The sequence below is a fragment of the Magnolia sinica genome, chromosome 6 (genome assembly GCF_029962835.1).
Source record: "Magnolia sinica isolate HGM2019 chromosome 6, MsV1, whole genome shotgun sequence".
Classification (NCBI taxonomy): Eukaryota; Viridiplantae; Streptophyta; class Magnoliopsida; order Magnoliales; family Magnoliaceae; genus Magnolia; species Magnolia sinica.
This window is the reverse complement of record NC_080578.1, coordinates 272,433-296,378: the sequence shown is the minus strand read 5'-3', so window position 1 is coordinate 296,378 and position 23,946 is coordinate 272,433. Positions and strand designations below refer to the sequence as shown.

The window sequence follows — 23,946 nt, the reverse complement described above, 5'->3', positions numbered from 1 at the left end:
AAAATATATTTTAATAATAAAAAATAATATATGATATATATAAAAAAAAAAAGTTGTTTTTAAAAAAATACCGTTTTGTGGGTTTTTAGGAATAGTCTCACATAAGAAAGGGAAGAGAAGAAAAAATGGTTTAAATGAAAACAGCGGAGTATTATAATATTTACTCACCTAGTCCAAGGACTATGGACCTTGCGCGCGTGCTCGCGCTCGGGCTTAGTCACGGGCACGGGTTCGGTGCGAGGGCATGGGCATGTGAGGCAGTGTAGTTGTAGAGGTGCTAGTGGCGCACTTTGCACTTCGCATATCCGCATCCGCATCGTGTCGCAGAGGGTCGCTCCTTCGCGACCTTGAGCGAACCGGAGTGAGACGTTGTTGCAGCAGATTTGTAACAGCTGTGCAATTAGTGCAGGGTTCAGCTGTAACTGCTGCATGGCTGGCCCAACAACTAGAAAATGGCTAGCTGCTGTCTCACAACAGTTAGCATGCAGCAGCTTAATGGCCCATGCACAACAGTAAAAAAAGGGCCATAAAACGGATAATTTTCTCAAACAGCTAGAAAACGGTCATGAGATTTAATTCCCTGGACCATAACCTCCAGCCATCATAGCCTATAAAAGGAGGGTCTGGATGGGTTTTCAAACCTTCTCTCAACCCACTCCAGTAGACCCATATAAATTAAGACACAGCTCACTACTTTTCTCCAATACTCCAGTGGTTCCAGCAAGACATAAATGGTTGAACCTTTGCTAAAAGAACAGACCAACGGTGTGGTCTAGAACGGTTCATCTGAACCAGTGGCTGAAGTACTGACCAGTGCAATGTTTTAAATCAAAAGAAATTTCTTCTCTTTCTTTCTCTTTTGAGATTTTTTCTATATTGTAATTCTGCCAGATAGAGTGTATAAGAGTTTCATTTGGTGAGCCTTCGTGTTTGCTGAACGCAGACCCACACCAGGCTCGTCGTATCCTAGAAGTAGTTTACCTGTAACCTATCAGCATACTCAATTCACTTGAGTAGGGACAAATAACGCTTTAAGGACTGCGTTTCAGACGTGCTTCAGCCTGTCCTAATTTCAGATTATTTTACAATTTTTCGATTTCCACATTATACAGAAATATATTAATCTGTATAATTTACAACAGTACTTGGAACTATCCAGTTTACTCTACCATGCAAGGCCTAAGGGACCTTATAAGGTGTATGTTATTGGGTTCGTAAAATCCATTTTCCCCATCGTTCACCATACATGATGAACTTGGGAATTCCATGGTGTAAAATTCTTGCACATAACCTGCAATGTTTGCATGGCAAATGTCATCATCTCATTGTTCAATGCAGCGTGGCCCACTAAAAAGTTGGATCGAGTTTTGGGTCCAAGGCATAACATCAACAATCAAATCTAAAGGGATGGAGTGGATGTAACACACAATACGGTATGCCCAACAATGATCTGATGATGTAGCCCTTTCCACTCAACTATTGTAGAGGATTCTGGTCCTTTCACAACCTCCTACAACTGTTACCCAAAAATTAGCTTGGGAATGTTTGATAGAAGGGATGAATTTGAGAATAGTAAGCCATTGATTGGTTGGTGCATATGCCATGCTTTTCTACCAATTGGGTCCATCCATATATTGGGCCCTGACATGGATGACATATCTATAGAAAATTAGACTTATCAAAAGTTTCTAACCTTCTGAAAGCAATGGCAATTGGCAAACCACAAAAAATGGTTTAGGGTCAAAAGAAAATTGAGAGATAGGATTATCTGATAGGTTTTGATTTGTAAAAAATAAGCCCTTTTTTTTTTCTTAATACTAATAAATTGACAGACCCAATTGATAACTCATTTTGTCATGGCTAACATGGATTGCAAGATTCAACCCATGTGCGGTCGCCCGAGTCTAACAAATAGGCAATTAAGAACAAAAAAAAAAAAAAAAAAAACACAGCTATGGTCCACATTCAACTGAAAAAGGGGAGCTTTGGTGGTCACGATCTTCCAATCTGGATTTTCATAGTGCATCAACAGTGTGGTCACATGTCCACAGTTGGAGCACTCACCCAAGGGCCCGGTCATACTTCCCAGAGTCAAGCACTGCATTGGAAAACACTTCTGCAAAGAACAAACGGCCCACGTTCAATATTCCTTTGCCTACTTTTTTTTTCTTCCTTGCATTGAATCTGATGAAAAGAAGTCTTCTGTTGCTTAACATGGGCCCGGAATTGTGATGGCATCATGATGTCATAATCAAATTAATTAAAATACTAAAAGTTGGGGAAAATAAATAAAGGCCCACGACTTTGTTCAACGGCCAAACAAGAGATAATTGGGCAATTTTTATTTCATTTTTTGCGTAGGAGAGAGAAGTGGGGAATATTGCATTTATAACTGAAGAATATACGTATAACACGGGCGCAGCAATGCAGGTGCGCGCACACATATATATCGGGAACACTCTCATGGGCTGTTGTAACAGTGGCCCACCTACTGCTTATCTCAGCTTAATTTTAGTATCTGGTGATATTTGATGAGGCCAACCTTTTGTGCTGCCTGGATGTCCCACATGGGAAGCACATTGGCCACAGATACATGCTTAAATGGTTATGAATGCAGTGTGTAATCATTTGTCCAGAATAATAGATAAAATCCGGAACCAGTGATCCACAAAATATCACATGCATTTACACAATCTGTCTAAAATTTCAATGGATTTGGTAGCTCCATGGAGAAAATTAGATTTTTAACAAGTGATTAGATACAAGTACAACAGCGGTGCCCGTTGAGTTCTGGTAGCATCTTTTTTTTTTTTTTTTACACCCCAACATGTTGCAGGTGTAGAATATCCAATCCATGAAAAAGGTGGGGCGTGCTATGATACCTAATATGAAAATCAGGCTGATCCACTCATTGGGTGGGCCACACCAGTACACTAAGTCATACAATTGGCAGCCCTGCACTGTGGTACATTATTGGTTCTCATCTGGAAAATCACCTAAAATGGAGGATTCAACATTAATTCAGCATACCCTTTGATTCAGGCCAGCTTTAATGAAAACCATCCAGCCCTCCTGACCAATTCATTTCTACAATTAAGAAGCTTAGCCAACCTTGTCCACTCAAGAGTAATGGTACACTTTGATTCTTGGATGGCATAAACTGAAGTAGCCCATGTGAAATGGTACGCTCCAAATCTTGGATGGAGCTGTGTCAGCATTGAAAGACGATTGTGGGGTTGGTGTAATCATAAGAAATGGCAAGGGTAGGTGTATTCCGGCCTTTTGCAATAGACTCCACAAATGCATAGTTAATCAAGCAGAAGCAATGGGCCGCCTCCTGGGTCTTCAGTTGGCTATGAAGCTGAACATTCTAAATCTAGAAATAGAGGGTGACCCTGAAATAATAATTAAATGATAAACTGTCAGGAGCTGCCATTGTGGAAGATTTGATTACACCCAGACAATGCAACGAAGAGTGTCCTTCAAAGATTGAATAGTTGTAAGGCAAGGGCACTGACAGTTTGACGAGGTCTGCTAATTCAGGTTATGAATAATGGTTAAATTGAATTAAGTAAATGCGGAACCTAGGTTAAATTGAATTAAGTGAATGCGGAACCTATAAATATAGATATCTCAAACTAAAAGAAAAGAGAGGAGGGTATTTGCATCATGGTAGAAGAAAGAAAAGGAAGAAGGAAAAAAAAAAAAAACAAAAACAAAAAACTTGGAGGGAGAATTTTTTATATCCAATCCTACCTTCCCTAGAACAAGACGAGATATTCAGCCCTTCCCTACCTAGAACAAGACGAGAAGCATATCTTTGCTTGATCTTTTATTAGTATCCTCTTTCCTTGGATTGGTACTCAGACACATACATAAAAAATAAAGCATGCAATTCGAATGAGATAGACAACTTCAATTTATAAATCATAATTGAGGTTACACAAAATCAGAGTTAGAAAAGTGGGTAGGTTTCTTCTGAAAAGTGCTCTGTCGAGGGAGGGAAGCTTCTTCTCATTTTTTATTGCTTGTAAAAACTACTCCATTCATAAATCCCTTGGGCTTTTTATATATAGATAGTAACTCTCTATTTCCTAATTGGACCCCAACACTTTTAATTTCCTAAATTTATTTATTTATTTATTTTTAAAGCAATGGGTTCATTAAGATAGAAAAAAAAGTACAAAAAGCCTAAAGAGGAGCAACCTGCTGAGATAGCAGGGAGCAAAAACTAACGGCCAAGAAAAGAAAGATCACAGAAAAGAGACCCCTTGACAATAGAAACCCATTCTATCAACATTCTCTTAGCCCTGGACCCCACGAAAGAAGACGAAGAGGAAGCGTCGTTAAAGCATCTATCATTTCGCTCTTCCCAAACTGACCACCATATTGCCAGAATAGCCATGCGCCACACCGTGGTCTTCTTCTTTCCCAATCTTAGGCCATGCCAAGAGGAGAGAAGGCTAGAGGCCGAGTCAGGGATGCACCAACTGATTGAGAAGATGTGGAAAAAGTCCACAAAAATCTGAGTCACGAAGGGGCAGTGAACCAAGAAGTGATTAACTGTTTCGGCTTCTTTCATGCAGCAAAGACAGATGATGACAATCTGCATATCCCTTTTAATAAGATTATCAACGGTGAGGATTCTGTTACGACCCACCAAACAGGCGAAGCAGATGAGTTTGGGGGGAAGCAGAATATTTCCAGATGAAGGGGGAGACGTCCTGGGATGGGTTCGAGGAAGGATAGATATGCGCATAAAGGGACTTAACCGAGAGTTTTCCGGACATATGTAATTTCCATATAATAGTATCCTGCTGGCTGAGGAGGGGCTTGATGTTAGATAGGCAGTCCTAGAGCCATATACTCTGAAGCTTCGCTATCGGTCAGATTCCTAGAGTAACGAATGTCCCAGAGCACCTGGGCTGGCGTGGCATGGAAACAGCTGTTGACGAAAATATTTTTGTCAGGAGCCAAGCGATAGATGTTAGGAAACCGGCGTTTGAGGATGTCTTCCCCCACCCAATGATCTTCCCCAAAAATGAATAGAAGAGCCATTTCCTAGCTGAAACGCGCAGTTCTGTATGACCGGACCCTTGGCGCAAAGGATGCTTTTCCAGATGTGAGAGGCCTTGTAGAAGGAGGAATCTTTAGTCCACCAATTTCCGGGGGAGGAGCCGTATTTGCCTTTGATAATTGATGACCAAAGGGCTTCCTTTTCGGTTGCAAGTCTCCAGGACCATTTGCCTAGCAAGGCTTTGTTCATTACCTTCAAATTTTTTACATTGGCGCCACCCTCCTTGTACATTTTACAGACTTCCTTCCAATCCAACAGGTGGAATTTTTTCTAATTTTCCTTACCAAACCACAGAAAATCTCTCCTGATCTTGTCGATGGCGTTCAGAACCAAGACCGGGCACTCGAACAAAGACATATAATACAGGGGAAGATTCATCAGAGTTGCTTTAATCAGAGTCAGGCGACCTCCAAATGAGAGATACTAACATTTCCACATCGCCAAGTATTTGTGAAATTTAGAAATCACCCTGTCCCACATGGATTTTGTGGGGGGGGGGAGGGGGGGGGGGGTCTCACTGCGAGGGGCAGACCGACAAAAGTGGTGGGGAATGATTGGGTCTGGCACCCGAGAATTATAGCAGAAGAGAGCAGCGTATCGGTGTTAACATTAATTCCTAGCAGCTTTGATTTTCCCATATTGATGCAAAGACCAGACACAGCTTCGAAACAGTGGAGAGCAGTTCGTAGGTGATTGACGTACTGAGGAGAGGGCTGAGAGAATTTTAAAATATCATCAACAAACTGGATGTGCGTGAGAGGGTGAGTCAGACCTGGCATCGACAAACCACGTAGGATTCCCTGGTCATGGCCTCTGATCAACATCTTGGAGAGCGCCTCACCAATGAGCAGGAAAAGAAGAGGGGAAAGGGGGTCCCCTTGACGCAGGCCCCTAGAGCTTTTGAAGAAACCCTTTGGGGACCCGTTGAGGATAACTGAGAAATGAGCAGACCTGATACAAGAATCAATCCACTTGCTCCACCTGGCGCCGAACCCCATGCGTTGTAACATGTACCTCAGAAAGCCCCAATCCACATGATCATAGGCCTTGGCCACGTCCACTTTGTAGAAGAAGCCACTTGACTAATTTTTATGACAGGAGTGCAGGACTTCATTTGCAATCAGAGCCCCATCAATGATCTGTCTGCCTTTGATGAAAGCGTTCTGATTAGGCGAGATGAGTTTGGATAAAACCTTCGACAGGCGGGAAGAGAGGGTTTTTGCCAGAATTTTATAGGGACTCCCTATTAAGCTGATAGGTCTAAATTCGGATAAAGAAACAGCCCCCGCCAACTTGGGAATGAGAGCAATGAAAGAAGCCCCCAGCCCTTTGGAAAGCTTTCCTCGGCTGTGAAATTCCTGGAAGAAGTGAAGAACGTCTAGTTGAATCAAATCCCAGAAAGACTGATAAAATATGATCAGGAAACCATCCGGTCCCGGAGCTTTGTCCCCTTCCATTGCGTCGATAGCAGCTTTGATTTCTTCAAGAGAGAAAGGAGCCTCGAGGAGAGCAGCGTCAGCCGCATCCAACGTGTTGAAGGATACATGATCGAGGAGCGGTCTTCTCCAGGTGTCGGAGGTTAAGAGATCACGAAAATGTTTTATCGCAATGTCTTCAATTTCCTGTTGATTCTCCACCATGACACCGTTGTCGGAAATGGAGAGGATGGCCTTGGACCTGTATTGCTGTTAGCCAGATTGTGGAAGAAACCGGTATTTTTGTTGCTCTCCGCAATCCATTTGGACCTGGATTTAATCCTCCAAGAGGCTTCTTCTACTAGAGCTCTATTCGAAAGGTCCTGAATGATGCCGATGCGCCTGGTGAGGGTTTCTGAAGAGTGAGGGATGTCATCAACCTGTGAGTCTATTGCTTGCAACTCCGATAAAAGGGAGTCGACCTCAGCTTCCTTCTTCTGGATTTCCTGAAGATGCCAACCCTTAATATTATCTTTGAGAAGTCGGAGCTTATAGGAAAGCTTGTGCCCAGCGAAACCTTCCACTTGGAAAGTAGACCACCATTAAATGATTTTGTCGCGAAGCCCATCTGACTGTAGCCATGAGGAGTTGAATTTAAAGGGTTTCGGGCCCCAGTTAATCTCCTCTAGAGACAAAAGGATGGGGCAATGATCAGAGGTTGTTCTGGGGAGAGAAGATTGGAGGGACGAAGGAAAGGCTTCTATCTAGTCAGGCGAGAGAAGAAATCTGTCGAGCCTGGATTGAATAGGGTTCCTGCGATCGTTCTTCCGGGTGAATTTGGCCCCTAGGAGAGGAAGATCAATGAGCTCATGAGACTAGATCCAATCAAAGAATTGAAGCATAGCCGGCGAAGTCCTCCTCCTAGAATGTTCCTTGGTGAAGCGAGTGACATTGAAATCGCTCACCACACAGAGCGGGCCTGAATAGGACAATCTGACCCTGGTTAACCCATCCCAAAATACAGATCTAGCAGAGTCGGTATTAGGACCATAAACAACGCAGATGAGACACTGAAATGAGGAGCACTTATCTTGAAGAGAGATGGACATCGAGAAGAAGGCTTTGGAAGAAGAAATGAGGTCCCATTTGGATGCTCACCACGCAATAACGATGCCTCCCGAGCTACCTAACGTGTCCAGAGCAGTCCACTTCGCGTCAGGCGCATTCCATAAAGAAGACATCAGCTTATTTTGAAAAAGAGGAACTTTGGTCTCTTGGAGGCAAACAACATCAAGATTGTTTCTGCTAATAGAGGCTTTAATTAAGCTCCGTTTATGTTTGAAGCCCACTCCCGTGACATTCCACGAAAGCTCCGTTTAATTTCCTAATTTGTCTATACTTGCTATCCTATCTTGAATCCAAATAAGAATTTTCCTAATCTGTTGAAATATTAAGACACCCACCATAGAAAACTTTTAAAAAGGCATGTAAACCTGTGCTTACTTGGACAATGATTCTTAACACTCTCCCTCATTATCAAGTACCACTTGCATCTACCATTCCCAAACTTCTTTTAAAAAGATCAAACTTGTTTGCATCTAGTGCTTTGGTGAAAATATTTACTGCATGGTCACTGATTGGGACACATCAACTCGAGCTCATGACTTCTCGCAAATGAAGTGGCACTGGACCTCCATGTGCTTCATTCGAGTATGAAATGTCGAGTATGATACCAACATGATCGAACTGGCACTCTCACTCATAATAGGAGCAGGATAGTCAACCTCCAAAGTCTCTTAGTAGTTGCGACAACCACACACTTCACCTGTAGCTAGTATTGCAACTTGATATCCGGCCTCTGCAGCAAATAATGCAACAGTAGGCTGCTTCTTGTTTCTCCATGATACACTTCTTGAACTAAGACAAACAAAAACCCAATGTTGAATGTGTAGATACGTCCCCAACCTTGTCCAAATCACAATAGATTTCAAGCTTTATTGGCATACCATTCCGGTAAAACATGCCTTCGTTGATGGTTGCCTTCATATATCTCAAGATCCGCTTCACTTAGAGCTGTACATGAGCAGCAAAGCTCGGTAACTCGCTCGACTTGACTCGAAGGAGCTCAACTTGACTCGGATCGAAGCTGAGTTTGAACCGAGTCGAGTTGTTTTTTGGTGCTTGAAATGAATTCAAGCCAAGCTCAAGCTTGCCCCTGCTCGACTCGGCTCGACTCGGTAGGGTATATATACCCTTTAAAAATCAAAACCCTAACTCCCAATCTCCCATCGGCCATCCCAGCGCCCGTTCGGTCCCCTTCAAAAAAAAAAAAAACCCTCTCTTCGTTCCCCTATCTCCCATCGGTCATTACCCTTCTTCCCTCTCTCTCTCAAGTCTCAACTGCTCGATTGCCTTACTGTTCTTCTTCCCTCACCTGTCCAGCTACCTTTCTGGCGACCATAGCGACCGTCCAGCAGTCCCTGCCCTGCTCGGTCGCGATTTCCCTTACCCTCCTTCTTCCCTCTCTCTCTCTCTCTCTCTCTCTCTCTCTCTCTCTCTCTCTCTCCCGCTCACCTTGCCCTGTCCAGCATCCCTGCCCTGCCTGGTGCCCCTGTCCATGCCGCCAGTCGTCCCTGTCGTTCGTCCCTGCCCTGCCCAGTGCCCCTGTCCCTGCAGCCAGTCGTCCTTGCCGCTCGTCCCTGCCCTGCTCGGTGCCCCTGTCCCTACCGCAGCTCGCCCAGACTCGAAAACTTTGCTCGAACTCGGCTCGAAATCTGCTTGAACTCGGCTCGAGCTCTGACGAGCCAAGCACGAGCTGCTGTTCCGAGCTCGAAGGCCAAGCCGAGCACGAGCTGGGACTCGAGTAGTCCGAGTCGAGCACGAGCTGGGCAAAGCTCGACTCGTGTACACCTCTAGCTTCACTACATCCATATGTGGCTTCCTAGGCTCATATATAAAATGATTGACAACCCTAAGTGGATTACTAAATTTGGGCGAGTAATAGTTAGGTATATCAGGTTACCAACCATCTCTTGATAAGCATGTGCATCTATTAGTAGCTATCCTTCATCTTTCGATAGCTTGTGATTCACTTCAAGTGGCGTTGAGATAGGTTTTGAACTTTTCTTTTTCTTTTTCTTTTTTTCGTTTTTTTGAGAGGTGGATCGTTTTGAACTTAACAAATCAAACTTTGTGAGCAAGTTCAAACCGATTTTCTTTTGAAGAAACAAAACCCATTTATCTTTCATCACTTCAAGACCAAAAAAGTATTAATGGTTTTCCAACTCCTTCATCTCAAACCTTTGGGAGAATTTTTCACTCGATGTCTACATGATCAATCGCACCAAGACCAATAAAAAAAACTTGCATGAAAGGAGAACTAACACAAATAGGAAGTGGAAAAACTCAAAAAAAACAGCCAGTCTCCCACCAACATGCCTTTGATACCATGCAGAAAATCTTTAGCAAGGCACGGACGAGGAGGACATTGGCATCATGGTAGAAGAAAGAAAAAGAAAAGAAGTTCTAGAGAAAAGTTTAGAGAGAGGGACAGTCTTTTTCTCCTTTTTGTATTTCTTGTAAAACTACTCCATACATACACCGCTTCAGCTTTTTTTATAGAAACTCCTATTCCCTTATTTGACCCCAACACTCTTACTTTCCTAATCGGTTTGTACTTGCTTTCCTAGCTTGAATCAAAATAAGAAACTTCCTGATTTTTTGAAGCACAAAAATACCAATCATAGCAAACTTTCTAAAAAGGTACTTAAGCCCATGCTTACCTGGACAATGATTCTCGATAAACTCATCAGATGGACCACTCATTTATGAGAAAAATGGACAGTTAGATTTTTTTTCAAAAAAAAAAAATCAAAGGTGAATGTTCAATGCACATGTACGCTACTTAATGAGTGGACTAGCCTGAATTACAGGGCACGGCATATTGACGAATGCCCTGCATCTTGCTTGTGCTACTTTGGCAGGAATGTCAGTAAAATGGGACAAAGATCAGGAGAAGCAAAAGTGCAGCAGAGATCCCACAGGCAGTCTCCCTCACTCATTTTCTGTGTAACAAATCAGACAAAATAAACAGAAACGAAAAACTGCATGTAGCTCATTAGGTGAATTGCTAGGAAACAGCGTTTGTGTAGGAGATATAGTAACATACTATGGTGTTCGCTTCTGGTACATCCTTCTGTATATTTTTGCCCCTTCCGACTGTGCATGTATCTCTCTTTCAGTTCGAATTCCCAGTGGGTTGCTTAAGAGCCATCCTTCGGGGTCACATAGAATATTGGGATCAAGAGCATCCATGTGTTCAAATTCATCAGGCCGGGCATCAAATTGATTCCTCATGTCAAGTGCCACTTCCAGCACATCCGACTGCACAAAAACCTATTCACCCAGCCGCACAACATACCAGTAAATCAATAACACAATTTAACAAAACAACAACAACAACAACAAAGGAAAGAAAGAATGAAAGAAAGAACGTCAAACATTCATAGGTGAAATTGGAAAAGTCAAAACAAAATTCAAAATAGCACCCGTTCAGGTAAGTATAAACAAAAATCAAAGTAGGTTCCCTATCTCTTTGCAGAGAACAAAGCTAAAAATTGATCAAATGTGTTTGAAACATTGATTGGATGTATGTGTCAGCAAACCTGTGACAAGTTAGGTTCAAATCTCTGTTGTCATCATCTAAATCTTATCCCAACTAAACGGGGTCAGCTCAAGGTTAAAATCGATGTGTCTAATATAAAACCGAAACTATCGCATTTCTTCAAAATTGTGAATTTCCATAAAAACTGGGAAAATACCCTTAGATATGGGAGAAGTTTGGACTTGATTAAGAGAAGGGGTTTAGCATTTGAATTTTCAAAAATAACAAGATTTTTTTTTTCATTAAAAGGAACTGCCTAAAAGTAAGAAAGGAAAGAAACTGTAAGCTGTAAGAGAAAGAAAGTCATGAGCCACAAAATGTATAACTTTTGATACTGTGAATGCACAATCGGCAGGGAATGGAGCATAGAATTGTGTGTTTACATGCTGCATGCACACGTGTTAAAGGGAGTAAAAGGAAGAAAGAGAGGTGCAAGTTTGAACAAAAAAAGTCGTCCAAATAAATTTACAAATTGGTGAGTATTTATCAGGCTTGATCACTATAGCAGTTGATTAAAAGTAGAAAAGGAGGTACCTGAAGTTGATTGAGCTTGATGTATTCCCAAACCTTCTTGATAGCTTGGGTGCGAGAGATTTCAGTGATGCCGCCGAGAAACTTGGACATGGCGGGGGATACAGGCACAAGCTTCAGAATGCCAGAGGTTGAGGCAGTGCGAGAAGAGGCTCCACCAACCACGCTCGTATTAGGGCTCTGCACCGAAGCTTTCCCTCCTCCCCTCATGGCCGCCGCCATCAAAGCCCTATTACCTCTCAAAACCCTCGACATCTCTCTCTCTCTCTCTCTCTCTCTCTAAGGAATAATGTAAATATATGCAAGGAGCAAGGAGGGAAACAACTAAACTGAGAGCGGGACTCTCAACTCTTTTTAGTTTTTCGCTCTCCATTTTCACGGTCGACTCGAGCGCCGTATGGTCATGAGATCAGAGCCATTCATCTTAGACCAACGCTATCGTGCCCTGGACGGGCAACTCGAGCGCCAAATGGTCATGAGATCAAAGCCATTCATCTTATTCATCTTAGACCAACCCTATCGTGCCCTGGTCGGGCAACACGTGTACGATAAAAATGATGAGATGCATTATTCCAAGAGGCCGGGAGCGGATTAGATACTGAACACTTCAGTAGCCAAGGGGCTACTGAAGTTACGTGGTGAAATAGGATTGGTTGAATGCTAAGAGTCCGTCGCCTTACCATTAATGCTCTGCTATACGTCTCTCTCCGTTCGGCAGTGCACGCACTCGATCACATAATGGTAAACGCTTTTCAAGTCATTTCTTTTCTTGGCCCCTTGCTGACCACGTTCTGTGGGCCCCACCATGATGTATGTGTTGTATCCACACCATCCATACATTTGGAGAGATCATTTTAGAAAGTGAGCCAAAGAATTAAGCAGATTCAAAGTTCCACTGGACCCCACCACGGAAAATAGTGGGACAGTGACGGCCACCGTTGAAACCTTCCAAGGCTGACCATGATGTTTGTTTGAGATCTAACTTTTTTGTAAGTTAAAAAAGACATGGAATAAGGTAAAACACAAATATTAGCTTTTAGAGCAAGTGGTTAATTGTCCTACATCAAATTGGTATCAAAGCGGGAGGTCTCGTATTCGAGACTCCTCACCGGGGGTGATTAATACAGAGACATTTTCACACTGGGCTCAAGTGGGGTCGCCTGTGGGATGCAGGGGCACACTTGGGGTGGGTGACCCATGCAATTTGCGGGGTAGGAGGCCCATGTGATTTGGGGCCCACGAAGGGGGTTCGGTCGAGGTCCTAACTCATGAGATGTGGGGCCTGGGCTATGAGATAAAGGGATTATTTCGTCATACTCTAACAGTTCGAGCTTTTAGAGCAAGTGGTTAATTGTCCTGCATCACACACCCAGGTGGGCCCCACACCATAGAAAACAATGTAGAAACCATTGTACTAATTAAGGTGGTGGGGCCCACCCGATGGTTAGATTGGGCTGATTATTTAGGGCGGACATACGACATCGAGTTGCAGGGATTTCATGAAGGACAACATATCCCTGGGCCAAATGCTGAAAACAGGACTTTCCTTAACAGTGGGCGTCCCTCTCCACTGATCCCCAAGAGGTGTGGCCCCACCCAATGTGTATCCATCATACAGACAGCAGTGCACAGTAATGGGTGGAGGATCATACAACAAGCCATCCAAATTTATTTCCGTACTAGCTCAAAAGCATCATATAATTACTCCTATGGCAGTACACCCACAACCACAGATTTGTTTATTAACTCTTTAGGTGCCTGCAATCTACACTACATTTCCATCTTAATCTTAGGTTGAATCAGATTGATGGTGTCGACGTTTACTTCTTCCATGACATCGATCAGAATCTGAGCTGTCAGATGAACTTGAATCGGATCCATGCCGCTTCCTTTTGTGATGCTTTTTCTTTGACCTTCTCCTTTCCCTATCAGAATCTGATGAGTCAGAGGATGGCGATGGCCGCTTCTTGTGATTCTTGGAATCACTACCCGTTGCAGATGACTTGATCTTGTGCTTGCTTTTCTTTCTAGAGTGCTTCCTAGATTTGTTTGCTGATGAGAAATTGGTCAGCAGATCAGGGATGTTGCCTCCATCCAAGAATCCTACAGTTAGAAAGAATAATGAGAAAACTCTTCCCCCAAACAACAAAAGAAAAAAAAAAAACTTCTAGCATCATCAGAATTGAGGGAAGAAGCAAAATCTATGTATACCTCCATACTCATCAAAGATATCATCTGCGACTATCTGCTGATTAGGATCATCTGGTCTGAACCCACCACGAGGAGGACTCATGCCTGGTTTCTGCTTCAGCTCCCACTTTAGTGGCTGCAAAAAAGCATGGCTGAGCTAAACAACTATATAGAGAAAATGGCAAGCACGTTTGTTTTTGCACAGAGAAAAGAATCACTCAAATCATTGGCAGAAAGAACTGTTCCAATTGCAAATAACTAAAAAGAAGGCAGATGTTAAAATTAAATGGTGTGCAAAATCTTATTCTGCTTGATCAAGTCACAGCAGTTGTCATATACACCACTTTGTGGGAGTAAGAAGAGGTGTAGCTGAATATGGCAAGCAAACCTACTAAGTTTTATTTATCCATAGAAAACCAGGCATAAGGAAATGGAAAGCCATATTTCTACCCTTCAAAAAGAATAGACCCATGACTACCATGCCAGCACAACAATCTAAACTAGTTACTGCAATCCATCTAGGAAAGAGGATTTCCGTAAATGATTTCCTAATCACACGTGGGTCAGATTGATAGCCTGGTGATTGATTCAGGTGAACATTACACTGGTCAGACAAGTGGTTGGCAAGAAAGTGTTAATACACCTTAAAGCCATTAAAGCCACTTAAGCGACACCTGATAATTTCTATGATGATACGCGTGGCATACTGAAGAAAAAACAAGCATATCTTCAAAAGACATGCTTGCTGCATACCTACAGCATTTGGCAGTTGGAATAACAGGAAGAGCAATATTTATGACAAAGAATCCAACTTAGATTACTCATAGAGATACTTTTAGCTGAGATGACTTTATACAGAAGCTGAAAATAGGGTTGAACATCATCATCATCATCTAAGCCATACCCCGACTAATTGGGGTCGACTGCACAAATCCTGTTCCACCATTCCACTCTATCAGGAGCATAGCAACAGTTGAACATGGAGATGAATTTTAGCCAGATCAGACTAGGGACTGCACCATAAAATACCATAAAGTTGAGAAAGAGAGTCATCATGGAAAACCAAGGGGACAGTATCACCCCAACCGCAACAACTAATCAATATTCTACACTCTTTTTTCTCTTCTTCTTTTTCTTTTTCTTTTTCTTTTTTTTTTTTCTTTTTTTTTTTTAAATTATTTTTTAGAGGGGTACACGCCACCCATCTTCCTGAGTAGAGTGAGCATGAGAATGTTTATGAGAAGCAATGAAATTCCACCGTGAATGTGAAATCCAAAGATTTAGAATAAAGGTAACAAGTTTGAAACTAAGACATTTTATCTTTTCCAAATATTACTTTGCCAAGTTTTGGCTCTCAAGGGGGTGCAAATATGAAAAAGAAGAGTCGTGGTAGAAGGCAATGTTCTGGGAAGATCCTGGGACCCTTTGTGGGCCCGATTCAGTTCCAAAAGGGTCTCCATGTTGATTCCAACATCAGCAGCCACGAGAGTTCAAAATGATAACAAGGGGAGGACTGCATGTGCAATTTGGTGACCCCATCAAATAGCAGTTCCTGCAACTGAACCTACTTGTGCATGTAAAGGGCTACTTGCAGCTGAAGCTTTTTGTATGTGCTACAACCTTTACTTCCTTGAAGGCTTCTAAGCCTCCTTATTTCTTAAAGATGTGGACCCCATGTGTTCATGATAGGTGTTATAAGGTTTTTATTTAGTTTTTGTTAGGAGGGCTAGAGGTATTGGAAGGGCTGAGATTAACTAGTGAAGGACTAGGCTTGTAGTAGCTTAGGACTGTTTATCAGCCATATGACTGGTAAACTTTGTTTTTCTTTCCTTTCTATAGAAAATGTGAGACTTCTTTGGCGATTGTGGGCTGTTTAGGGTTATTAAATGTATCAGATTTCTTAAACTGAAGGGCTCTCAAAATGGCATGGCTCATGTGTGAATCTGATATCAATTTTCCTTGAGTTTTGGTTGCCATCTGATCTGCTGGATTTCTGGAAACTTCTTTAGTTAAAGAACTACTCTCCTTATAGCATGGCTCGCATGTGAATCTGGTATGAACCTTCTTTGAGTTTTTATTGCTATGTAATCTATTGGATTTCTAGAACCTCTTTAAGTTGAAGGCTTTTCTTCTTGTAAAAGGGCTCACATGTGAATCAAGTATGAGTTTTGAATGCTATCTAATCTGTTGGGTTTCTGGAAACTGCTTTTTGGTTATAGAAATCCCCCATCATTACTGGAAATCCAATTATGATTGCCGCAGATTGAGTAAAGTTGCTAGAATGACTGGATTGGTAAAACAAACATAGCTGCTGGAGTTTCAGTTTTTCCTTCCCCTTCTTCCTGAGAACTAATGCCAACTTTATTAATGGAGGAAGATATCTCTGAACAAAACTACAAACCAGAACAAGAGGAAACAAAAGAAGAAACAAAGGGCTTAAGAATCAAATCCCAAGAAGCAAACCAATTGTCCTTCTGAAAACCTCACCAGAACACTAATGACAGTTACGGAAACGTCTTTCGTAGAACTCCATCCAAAGTGACCATAGACCAGCTAGAAGCGATAATCTCCACAGGACTTTCCCTTCTCAGACCATTCCCACCCCCATGCTAAGCAAAGAAGAATTCCCCTATAGATCCTGGCATCAACCGTGACCTAGCAGCACTGGAACAAATTGAAAAACTGAATCCAAACTGCTCAAACGAAAAAGAATGAATAAACAGGTGATCCACTGACTCTACATCCCCAAGACATGATGCAGACAATAGGAATGATCATTTGTCTCTTCTGCAATTTGACCCTCGTAAGCACCCTGTTCTTTCCCACCAACCAAGCAAATGCAGAAACGCTGGGGGGACCTTTGCACTACCAAAGTGCTGCTGTTGGATCCTTGGACACTCACACTAGGGAATGGGATTGCCTTGTACAAGGAATGAACCGAAAAACTCACAGACTTCTCCGATCTTCATACCCAAACATCCCAGAACGATGGATTCAGCAACCAACTCTGAAGAAGCTCCAACAAGTAGATCATATCCTTCAATTCCTCTTCAGAGAGATTCCTGCGACGAGGAGGCACCCAAACCACTTGGGCACCCGAGATCTCGAAGCAATTGAAAACAATGATCTCCTAATACAACGCAGTAGCAGCCAGTCTAGCAAATAAGAAGCAAAGAGGTCCATTGGTGCACCTCTCATCCTACCAGAATCTGATATGTGCTCCATTCCCAAACAAATAAGCAAGTCCTTTCTTGAACCCGCCAGCAGATCTGAAAATATCTTTCCAAATCACCGAAGCTTTGTAGAAATATGATCATATCCACCAATTCCTCATTCGAGAGATTCCTGCAGCAAGGAGGCATCTACCGATTCCCCTGCTCGGTCTCATTTGAGTCATATTTGCAAACAATCACCTGCTTCCACAATCCCTCTTCCTCCAAAGCCACTTTCCTAGAAGGGCCACATTCATTGTTTTCAAGTCGTTAATGCAAACATCTCCATTTTTAACCGGTTCACATACCTTGGACCATTGCATGAAATGAAATTTATGTTTGGCCTTTTGTCCCTTGACACAAGAAATCACAACGGGCTTTTTCCATCCTGCAAAAGAAAGCTAGCAATACAATGAAAAAGAGAAAAAATAGAGAGGTATATTTGATAGAGCAACCTTTACCAAGGTAATGCGACCCTCAGGCGAAAGGTATCTTCTCTTCCAGCTTGATAGTTTGCCTCCAATTCTTTCAATAATCTTAAATGTCCGCAAGCATGCCAATGCACAAGGGAAGACCCAAGTATGAGGACAAAAGACTCCTAACTATACACCCAAAAAATCCTGCTGAATAATTGACTTCCTCAACGAGTAATCTGATTCCCAAAATTTCACTTTTGTGAATTTCAACAAGCTCGATACAACTTCAAAGCACCAAATAATCTTCTCTGTAATATAGACCTAGACCACCTTAGCATCACAGAAGAGCAGTGTATCATTACTAGGGCTGTACACGAACCGGGCTAGCCCGGTTAACTCGCTCGACTCGGCCTGACCCAGAACTGAGTTCGGGTCGGGACGGGCCATTTTCTTCAGCCCGAAACTAAGTTCGGATAGGTCCCAGTTCGGCCCAACTCGGTCCGAAACCCGACTCGACCTGGCCCGACTCAGCCCGACCCGGCCCGACTCGGTCGAGTGGTGTGTGTGTGTGTGTATTTCAAAACCCTACCCGTCCCTTTCCCCTTTACCCTTCCGGGATAGTTCACCGCCCATCTTTGAAGTGACAGTAACTCATCCACCTCACAGACGTATAATTTGAATGGCCTAAATTCATCCAAATACAAAAAGGAATTATAATGTCCTGACTAGTTAGATTTTTTGTGGAGTCTATAGTTCAACTATCTAAATCGTTGATCGAGGGCCATGTAATGAGACGCGGATTACCTGCCAAAGCCCTTCCCATGAACTTGTTGTAAGGTCCGAAACTGGCCCGAACTCGCTCGATTGCTAACCGGGCCGAGTTCAGGCTGGACATGTTAGCCCGGTGACCGGGCCGGGCCGAGTTCGGGCTGAGTTTGGCTGGTGACTGGGCCGGGCCGGGTTGAGTCTAGTTCGACTCGATCGACTCGTGTACACCCCTAATCATCACCAATTGAAGATGAGACATTTGAAAGTCACCATTTTTCACTCCTCCAACATTCTGCTAAGTGTTTCTGCCACCAACAAATAAAAATGGAGATAAAGGATAACCTTGCCGAAGACCGCTCAACAATCTAAAGAAACCTTTGAGAGAGCCATTAGCCCAAAGAAGAAAATCTAGCTGATCTAACACACTCCAAAATCCATTTATGCCACTTTGAGACCCATCCCGACCTAGCCAGCATGTAATCCTGGAATTTCAGTTTATGTGCTGATTCTTATTTAATTCTCTAGCTTCTATTCTTTTCTTTTCTTTTTTTTTTCTTTTTTTTTCTTTTTTCTTTTGAAAGGCTTGTGGCCACTTTTATACCACTGCAGTTGAAAAATGCAATTGATCTGGATGTCTAATCACTGGATTAAATGCAGCACCAAGCTGATAAAGCAAGTGATTAATTATGTTATCGAAACAACTCAGATATATCATGGGTTCACTTCTCATTGTTGTTGAGCTTAATGAGTATTTTGTGTTAGATAGTGGATACAACAAATCTTGGGACTTGGAATTTGGAAGTTTGATTCAAAGCCACTAAATCCTGAGTTTGCATACTTTAAAATAAGTGGATAGAAGCTTGCCACCCAACTGCTGACAGAATACAATTCATTCAATCAAATTAGGTGATACAATAGTACAACCTAAGAAACATCTCGATGGTGAAAATCATATCAAATGTACGAACTGACACAACACAGTTAATTCAGTTCAACCAGAGAAGCCGCGCAGATAAAAAGTATGAGATTGATCATCATGTTTAGTTTTACTCCTAGCAATCCAGGATTGGCTTTCAAATTATAGATTGGCAAAAGTTTTATGATCAGCCATCCTCGAGATGTCAACCTTCCCCTTTTACCCAAGCTCTTTCAACATATAAGGTTCACGTTGACGCCACTCACATGCCAGCACAGTCACACCTCGTATTGACCTGACCAAATATTAGAATGCATGCCCCAAAGGGCAAGGATGCAAAGTTCGGATATTGAGGGGCAATTGCCAGGCAAACTGCTGATCATGAAGCACCAAATACACGCACAAGTAGTTGATTGCACAGAACCCATCAATACACGGTTACCAATAACAACACATGTACCAACACAATCATGCCCAAAACTGCGCTTTAGCCTAACTATTCTGCATCTTAAGGGATTTACATTTTGCTGCTTCCAACTACCAGACTCGAAGAACCCAGTACCGTACTGTTAATTCAAAGACTAACTTGCAAGAAAGATCCTAAAATGAGAATATTAGCTTCCACACCCTTTAAAATGGAATTGAAATTTACATGTAGAAACTGAAGTAGCAGAACAAATTGCTCACCTCAGTAGAATCAATATGTGCCAAGATAGCTGTGAGGGGATCATCTCTCTTCAACCGACTCTCTTCATTGGGCATTATGGCGTCCCTCAAAGGGCATTCACGATCACCACTTTGATGACCGTAGGTTCCACACCTTGCACATTTTACATTACGAACTTCGACTCCAAATGGCTTTACTCTTGCCGGCAAACCTGTCTCTAGCCTGCACCATGTTATCAATACAAAATTTTCACAAGTTAAAGTGCAATAACATGAGAGACATTTCAAAACAGTGGTCAGAGCAAGTCTTGGCAATCAGAAATATAAAAGAAGTTCAGATGAGAATTATTAATTGCAAATCATCAAAGTTACAGATTTGAAGTTTTAACATGATGGTAGATTCAATCTTGTAGCTTTCAGCTGCATTAGTAAAAGACAATTAATGCAACTATGAGGGCCAAGGCCTAAACTTTTTTCTCTTCAATGGTGAAGAGTTTATTAATGGAATTTATTAAACGGCTACATGGTGCCAATCTTGAGAGCCCATGAGAAGCTACAATAAGAAGAAGAAAGATGGAAGAGAGAAATAATGAGATAGAGAGAGAGAGAGAGAGAGAGAGAGAGAGAGAGGAGAGGTAACAAGAACATGAGATGCTTAGGGTGTATTGAAACCCTAACCCTATACTCCTTATTTACAATAGTAAAAACATGAATAGGCATATGGACCCTGTCACATGGACTTGTGAATAGGTGCTATGCGCCTTATTACATGGACTTGGCCCCAATGGGCCTTATTCAAGTATCAACCTTTCAACAGAATTAAAAGGAAAACATCAAAGGAGTATCGATTTACATGCACTTGCGTCGTATTAAGAGAACGTATTCTCATTCTAACTGCTGCAATTAAGAGAAAAATGCACATGAAAATACTCATTCTCACATGCACTCTTATCTGCTGCAGAGATAAAAATGCAAATGAAAACACTCTTTCTCAAAAAAAAAAAAAAAAAAACAAACAAACAAACAAACAAAAAAAATGAAAGATGAAGCAATTTATTAGGGACGCATTGGAGCTTCAAAAAAGCCTCTTGATCAAAGAATACCGATCAGAATTATTGTCACTGCTTATGTATTTTTCAGACGACTTGCACCGTCAACAGCAAGGTATGTAAATTAATCATTAATGCAAGAAGTTGTGAAAACATCGTTTCTCATAAAGCTGCGGAGAAGCTACGCTTGCCAACGATGCAGCATCTAACTCCCTACAAACTCTCATGGATTAGCAAGGACAATCGAGTAAACGTCACTAAATGATGCTTCATTTCTTTTTCAATTATTAAAAATTATGTGGACCGTGGGTTGTAATGTGGTGTCAATAGATGCATGTCATATCCTATTGGAAGATTGTGGTAATTTGATCATAGCGCCATCCATGGTGATAAAATGAACACCTACACTTGTTACAAGGAAGGTGATAAGATCATTTTGGGTCCAATGTGGGAAGAAGTTTTACCCAAGCCTTTACAAGGGGAAGGTAAGAACTTCCTCTCCATGTCATTGTTTGTGAAGGCGGCAAAAGAGGAGGACAAGGTGTATGCGTCGGTGGCACAAGATGTTAGCAAGGGGTCAAGTGTACCAGGTGCAATGAAGCCGCTACTCAAAGGGTATGACTTAATGAGGATGTGATGCCAAACAACCTTCCCGAGGGCTTACCGCAGATGAGGAATATCCAACATCATGTTGACCTCAACACAGGCTCTAGCTTAATGAACAAAGCTGCCTATCGAATGAGTACTAAAGAGCATGAGGAATTCAACCGGCAAGTGTGAGAGCTACTTGAGAAGGGTTATATACAAGAAAGTATGAGTCCTTGTGTGGTACCCACTCTCCTTGTATAGCTCTCCCATAACCCCGTTTTCAAGGTTCAAGTTGTTCCATTTCTCTCGCGACTACTACGGGAATCTCTCTTGCCTGGTGAACAGAGGCCATAACTATAATGGTCCTATGGTAGTGAAATTCCTTATCTGGTAAGTTCCGTCTCCTTTACTCATTCAATTGGAAGGGTTGATCCAACTTTTTTTAAAAAAATGCTTCACAATTCCTCTTTCAATTTCTTATTTTCCTGTGTTCAACTCTATGTATTCCTCTATCCATAGAGTGCACTGAATGTACAGAAATGGCTAAAGTGAGTCCTTGTGTGGTGCCCGCTCTCCCCACCCCAAAGGACAGTTCATGGCGCACTAGTGTTGATAGCTGCACCATCAATAAGATTACCGTCGAGTATTGATTTTCAATTCCACAATTACATGACATGTTTGATCAACTTGCAGGATTGAGGTTGCTATCAAAAATTGATTTGAAGAGTGGTTATCATTAAATCTGTGTCCGACCCAAAAAGGAATGGAAAACCGCCTTCAAGATGAGCGAGGGTTGTACTAGCGGCTCACCATGTTTATCAAATGCCCCAAGTGCGTTCATGAGAGCGATGAACCAAGTTTTGCAGCCTTTCAATGACAAGTTCATTACAGTGTTTTAAATAGTGGTAGCGTGTTGCGTAGCGTTCAGCCCTCTGTAGCGTGTAGCATATGCTACACCATACGAGAGAAGATTAGGTGAGACCCCGGCCTCACCCAAGACAATGCGGCCCTTACCTTGAGGTTACCGTGGGGCCCACCTTGATGTATGTATTATGTATCCACACCATCTATCCGTTTTTCCTGATCATTTTATGACATTATCCGAAAAATGAAACTGATCCAATTATCAGGTGGACCATACCATAGGAAACGGTGTTGATTAATAATTAATGGGCCACAAAAGTTTTAGATCAAGCTGATATTTGTTTTTAACCTTCATCCAGGCTTAGCTGACCTTATCAAGGGATTGGATGGTAAATAAACACTACGGAAACATTAAGGTGCGCCCTAAGAAGTTTTTAACAGTGGGACGGTCAATCACCATTGTTTCTTATGCTATGGTCCACCTAAAAATTGGATCTGCTTCATTTTGTGGATAATGCCATAAAATGATCTGTAAAAACAAATGGACGACATGTACACATAATACACACATCAAGGTGGGCCCCATGGTAACCCCACGGTAAGGGTCACACCGTCTTGGGTGAGGCTAGGCCCTCACCTAATCCGCTCTCACACAATACCTCAATTTTTTAATTTAAAAATAGAAAAAATTTGATAAATAGTAAGGTAAAAAATAATAATTTTTTTCAAGTATAAGCATGTTCAAATAAGTTATTAACCATCATTTATCAAAAGCCAATTTACATACATAAACCAAACAACTTTTGAAGCAAACTATAATTAATAATGTCTAATTGAAACCACAAGTCACAGGTACGAAAAGTAATTAAAATTCCACAGGTGGAGTATTAAGTACAAAATACAAAATATAATTACCTTTTAAAAAGTGCAAAATATAACTACCATTTATTAAAAGAAAGGTGTAGCGTACACTACATACACTACGCGCACAGTCCATATGCTACATATGCTACGCACGCTACAACACTACATACACTATGACCCCTGTAACGTATGCTATCGGGAATTTACACTACTTGCTAACACTACGTAGCGTCATAGCTACGCTACGGGTACTACCGCTATGCTACGGGCGCCACTGTTACACTACGGGTGCTATTCAAAACACTAGTTCATTGCAGTTTACTTTGATGATAAATTGGTCCATAGCCATTCTTGTGGTGAACACTTGAAGCACTGGCACTTCAATATTTGATGCATCGAGAAAGGATAAGTATAATGTGAATGCCAAGAAATGTAGTTATTTTTCGGACAATGTGGTTTTCCTGGGTTATATTGTGTTGACCGATGGTGTTCAATCAAAACAAGGTGGATGCAATTGTTTCATGACCAATGCTGAAGACTGTTCCTGAAGTCCATAGCTTTCATGGGCTTGCTACCTTCTACCACCATTTCATTAGAGATTTTAGCACTACAGTCACACCACTTACTGATTGTATAAAGAGTGGAAAGTTTCAATGGACTGAGGCTGTGGATCGCGGTTTCCAAATTGTGAAGCTCAAGATGACCGAAGCTCCCATCTTAGCTATGC

At 42.0% G+C, this 23,946-nt stretch overlaps 1 protein-coding gene and 1 long non-coding RNA gene across 2 annotated transcripts in view; both read right to left on the bottom strand.

Annotated features, from left to right (window-relative positions):
• Window positions 1-10,036: 10,036 nt before the first annotated feature.
• Window positions 10,037-11,668, bottom strand: LOC131247843 (uncharacterized). Its single transcript, XR_009172054.1, has 2 exons — window positions 10,661-11,668; window positions 10,037-10,556 (listed from the first exon to the last, which is right to left on the bottom strand). It is a non-coding gene; the product is annotated as an uncharacterized LOC131247843 (long non-coding RNA).
• A 1,667-nt stretch (window positions 11,669-13,335) lies between these two features.
• Window positions 13,336-23,946, bottom strand: part of LOC131247842 (uncharacterized zinc finger CCHC domain-containing protein At4g19190) — a 28,502-nt gene continuing 17,891 nt past the window's right edge. The window contains exons 5-7 of the mRNA XM_058247758.1: window positions 19,876-20,077; window positions 13,898-14,012; window positions 13,336-13,789 (exon numbers count right to left, since the gene is read on the bottom strand). Coding sequence (XP_058103741.1) covers window positions 13,476-13,789; window positions 13,898-14,012; window positions 19,876-20,077 — 631 coding nt within the window. The 3' untranslated portion in view covers window positions 13,336-13,475. The remainder of the gene's footprint in view (window positions 13,790-13,897; window positions 14,013-19,875; window positions 20,078-23,946) is intronic.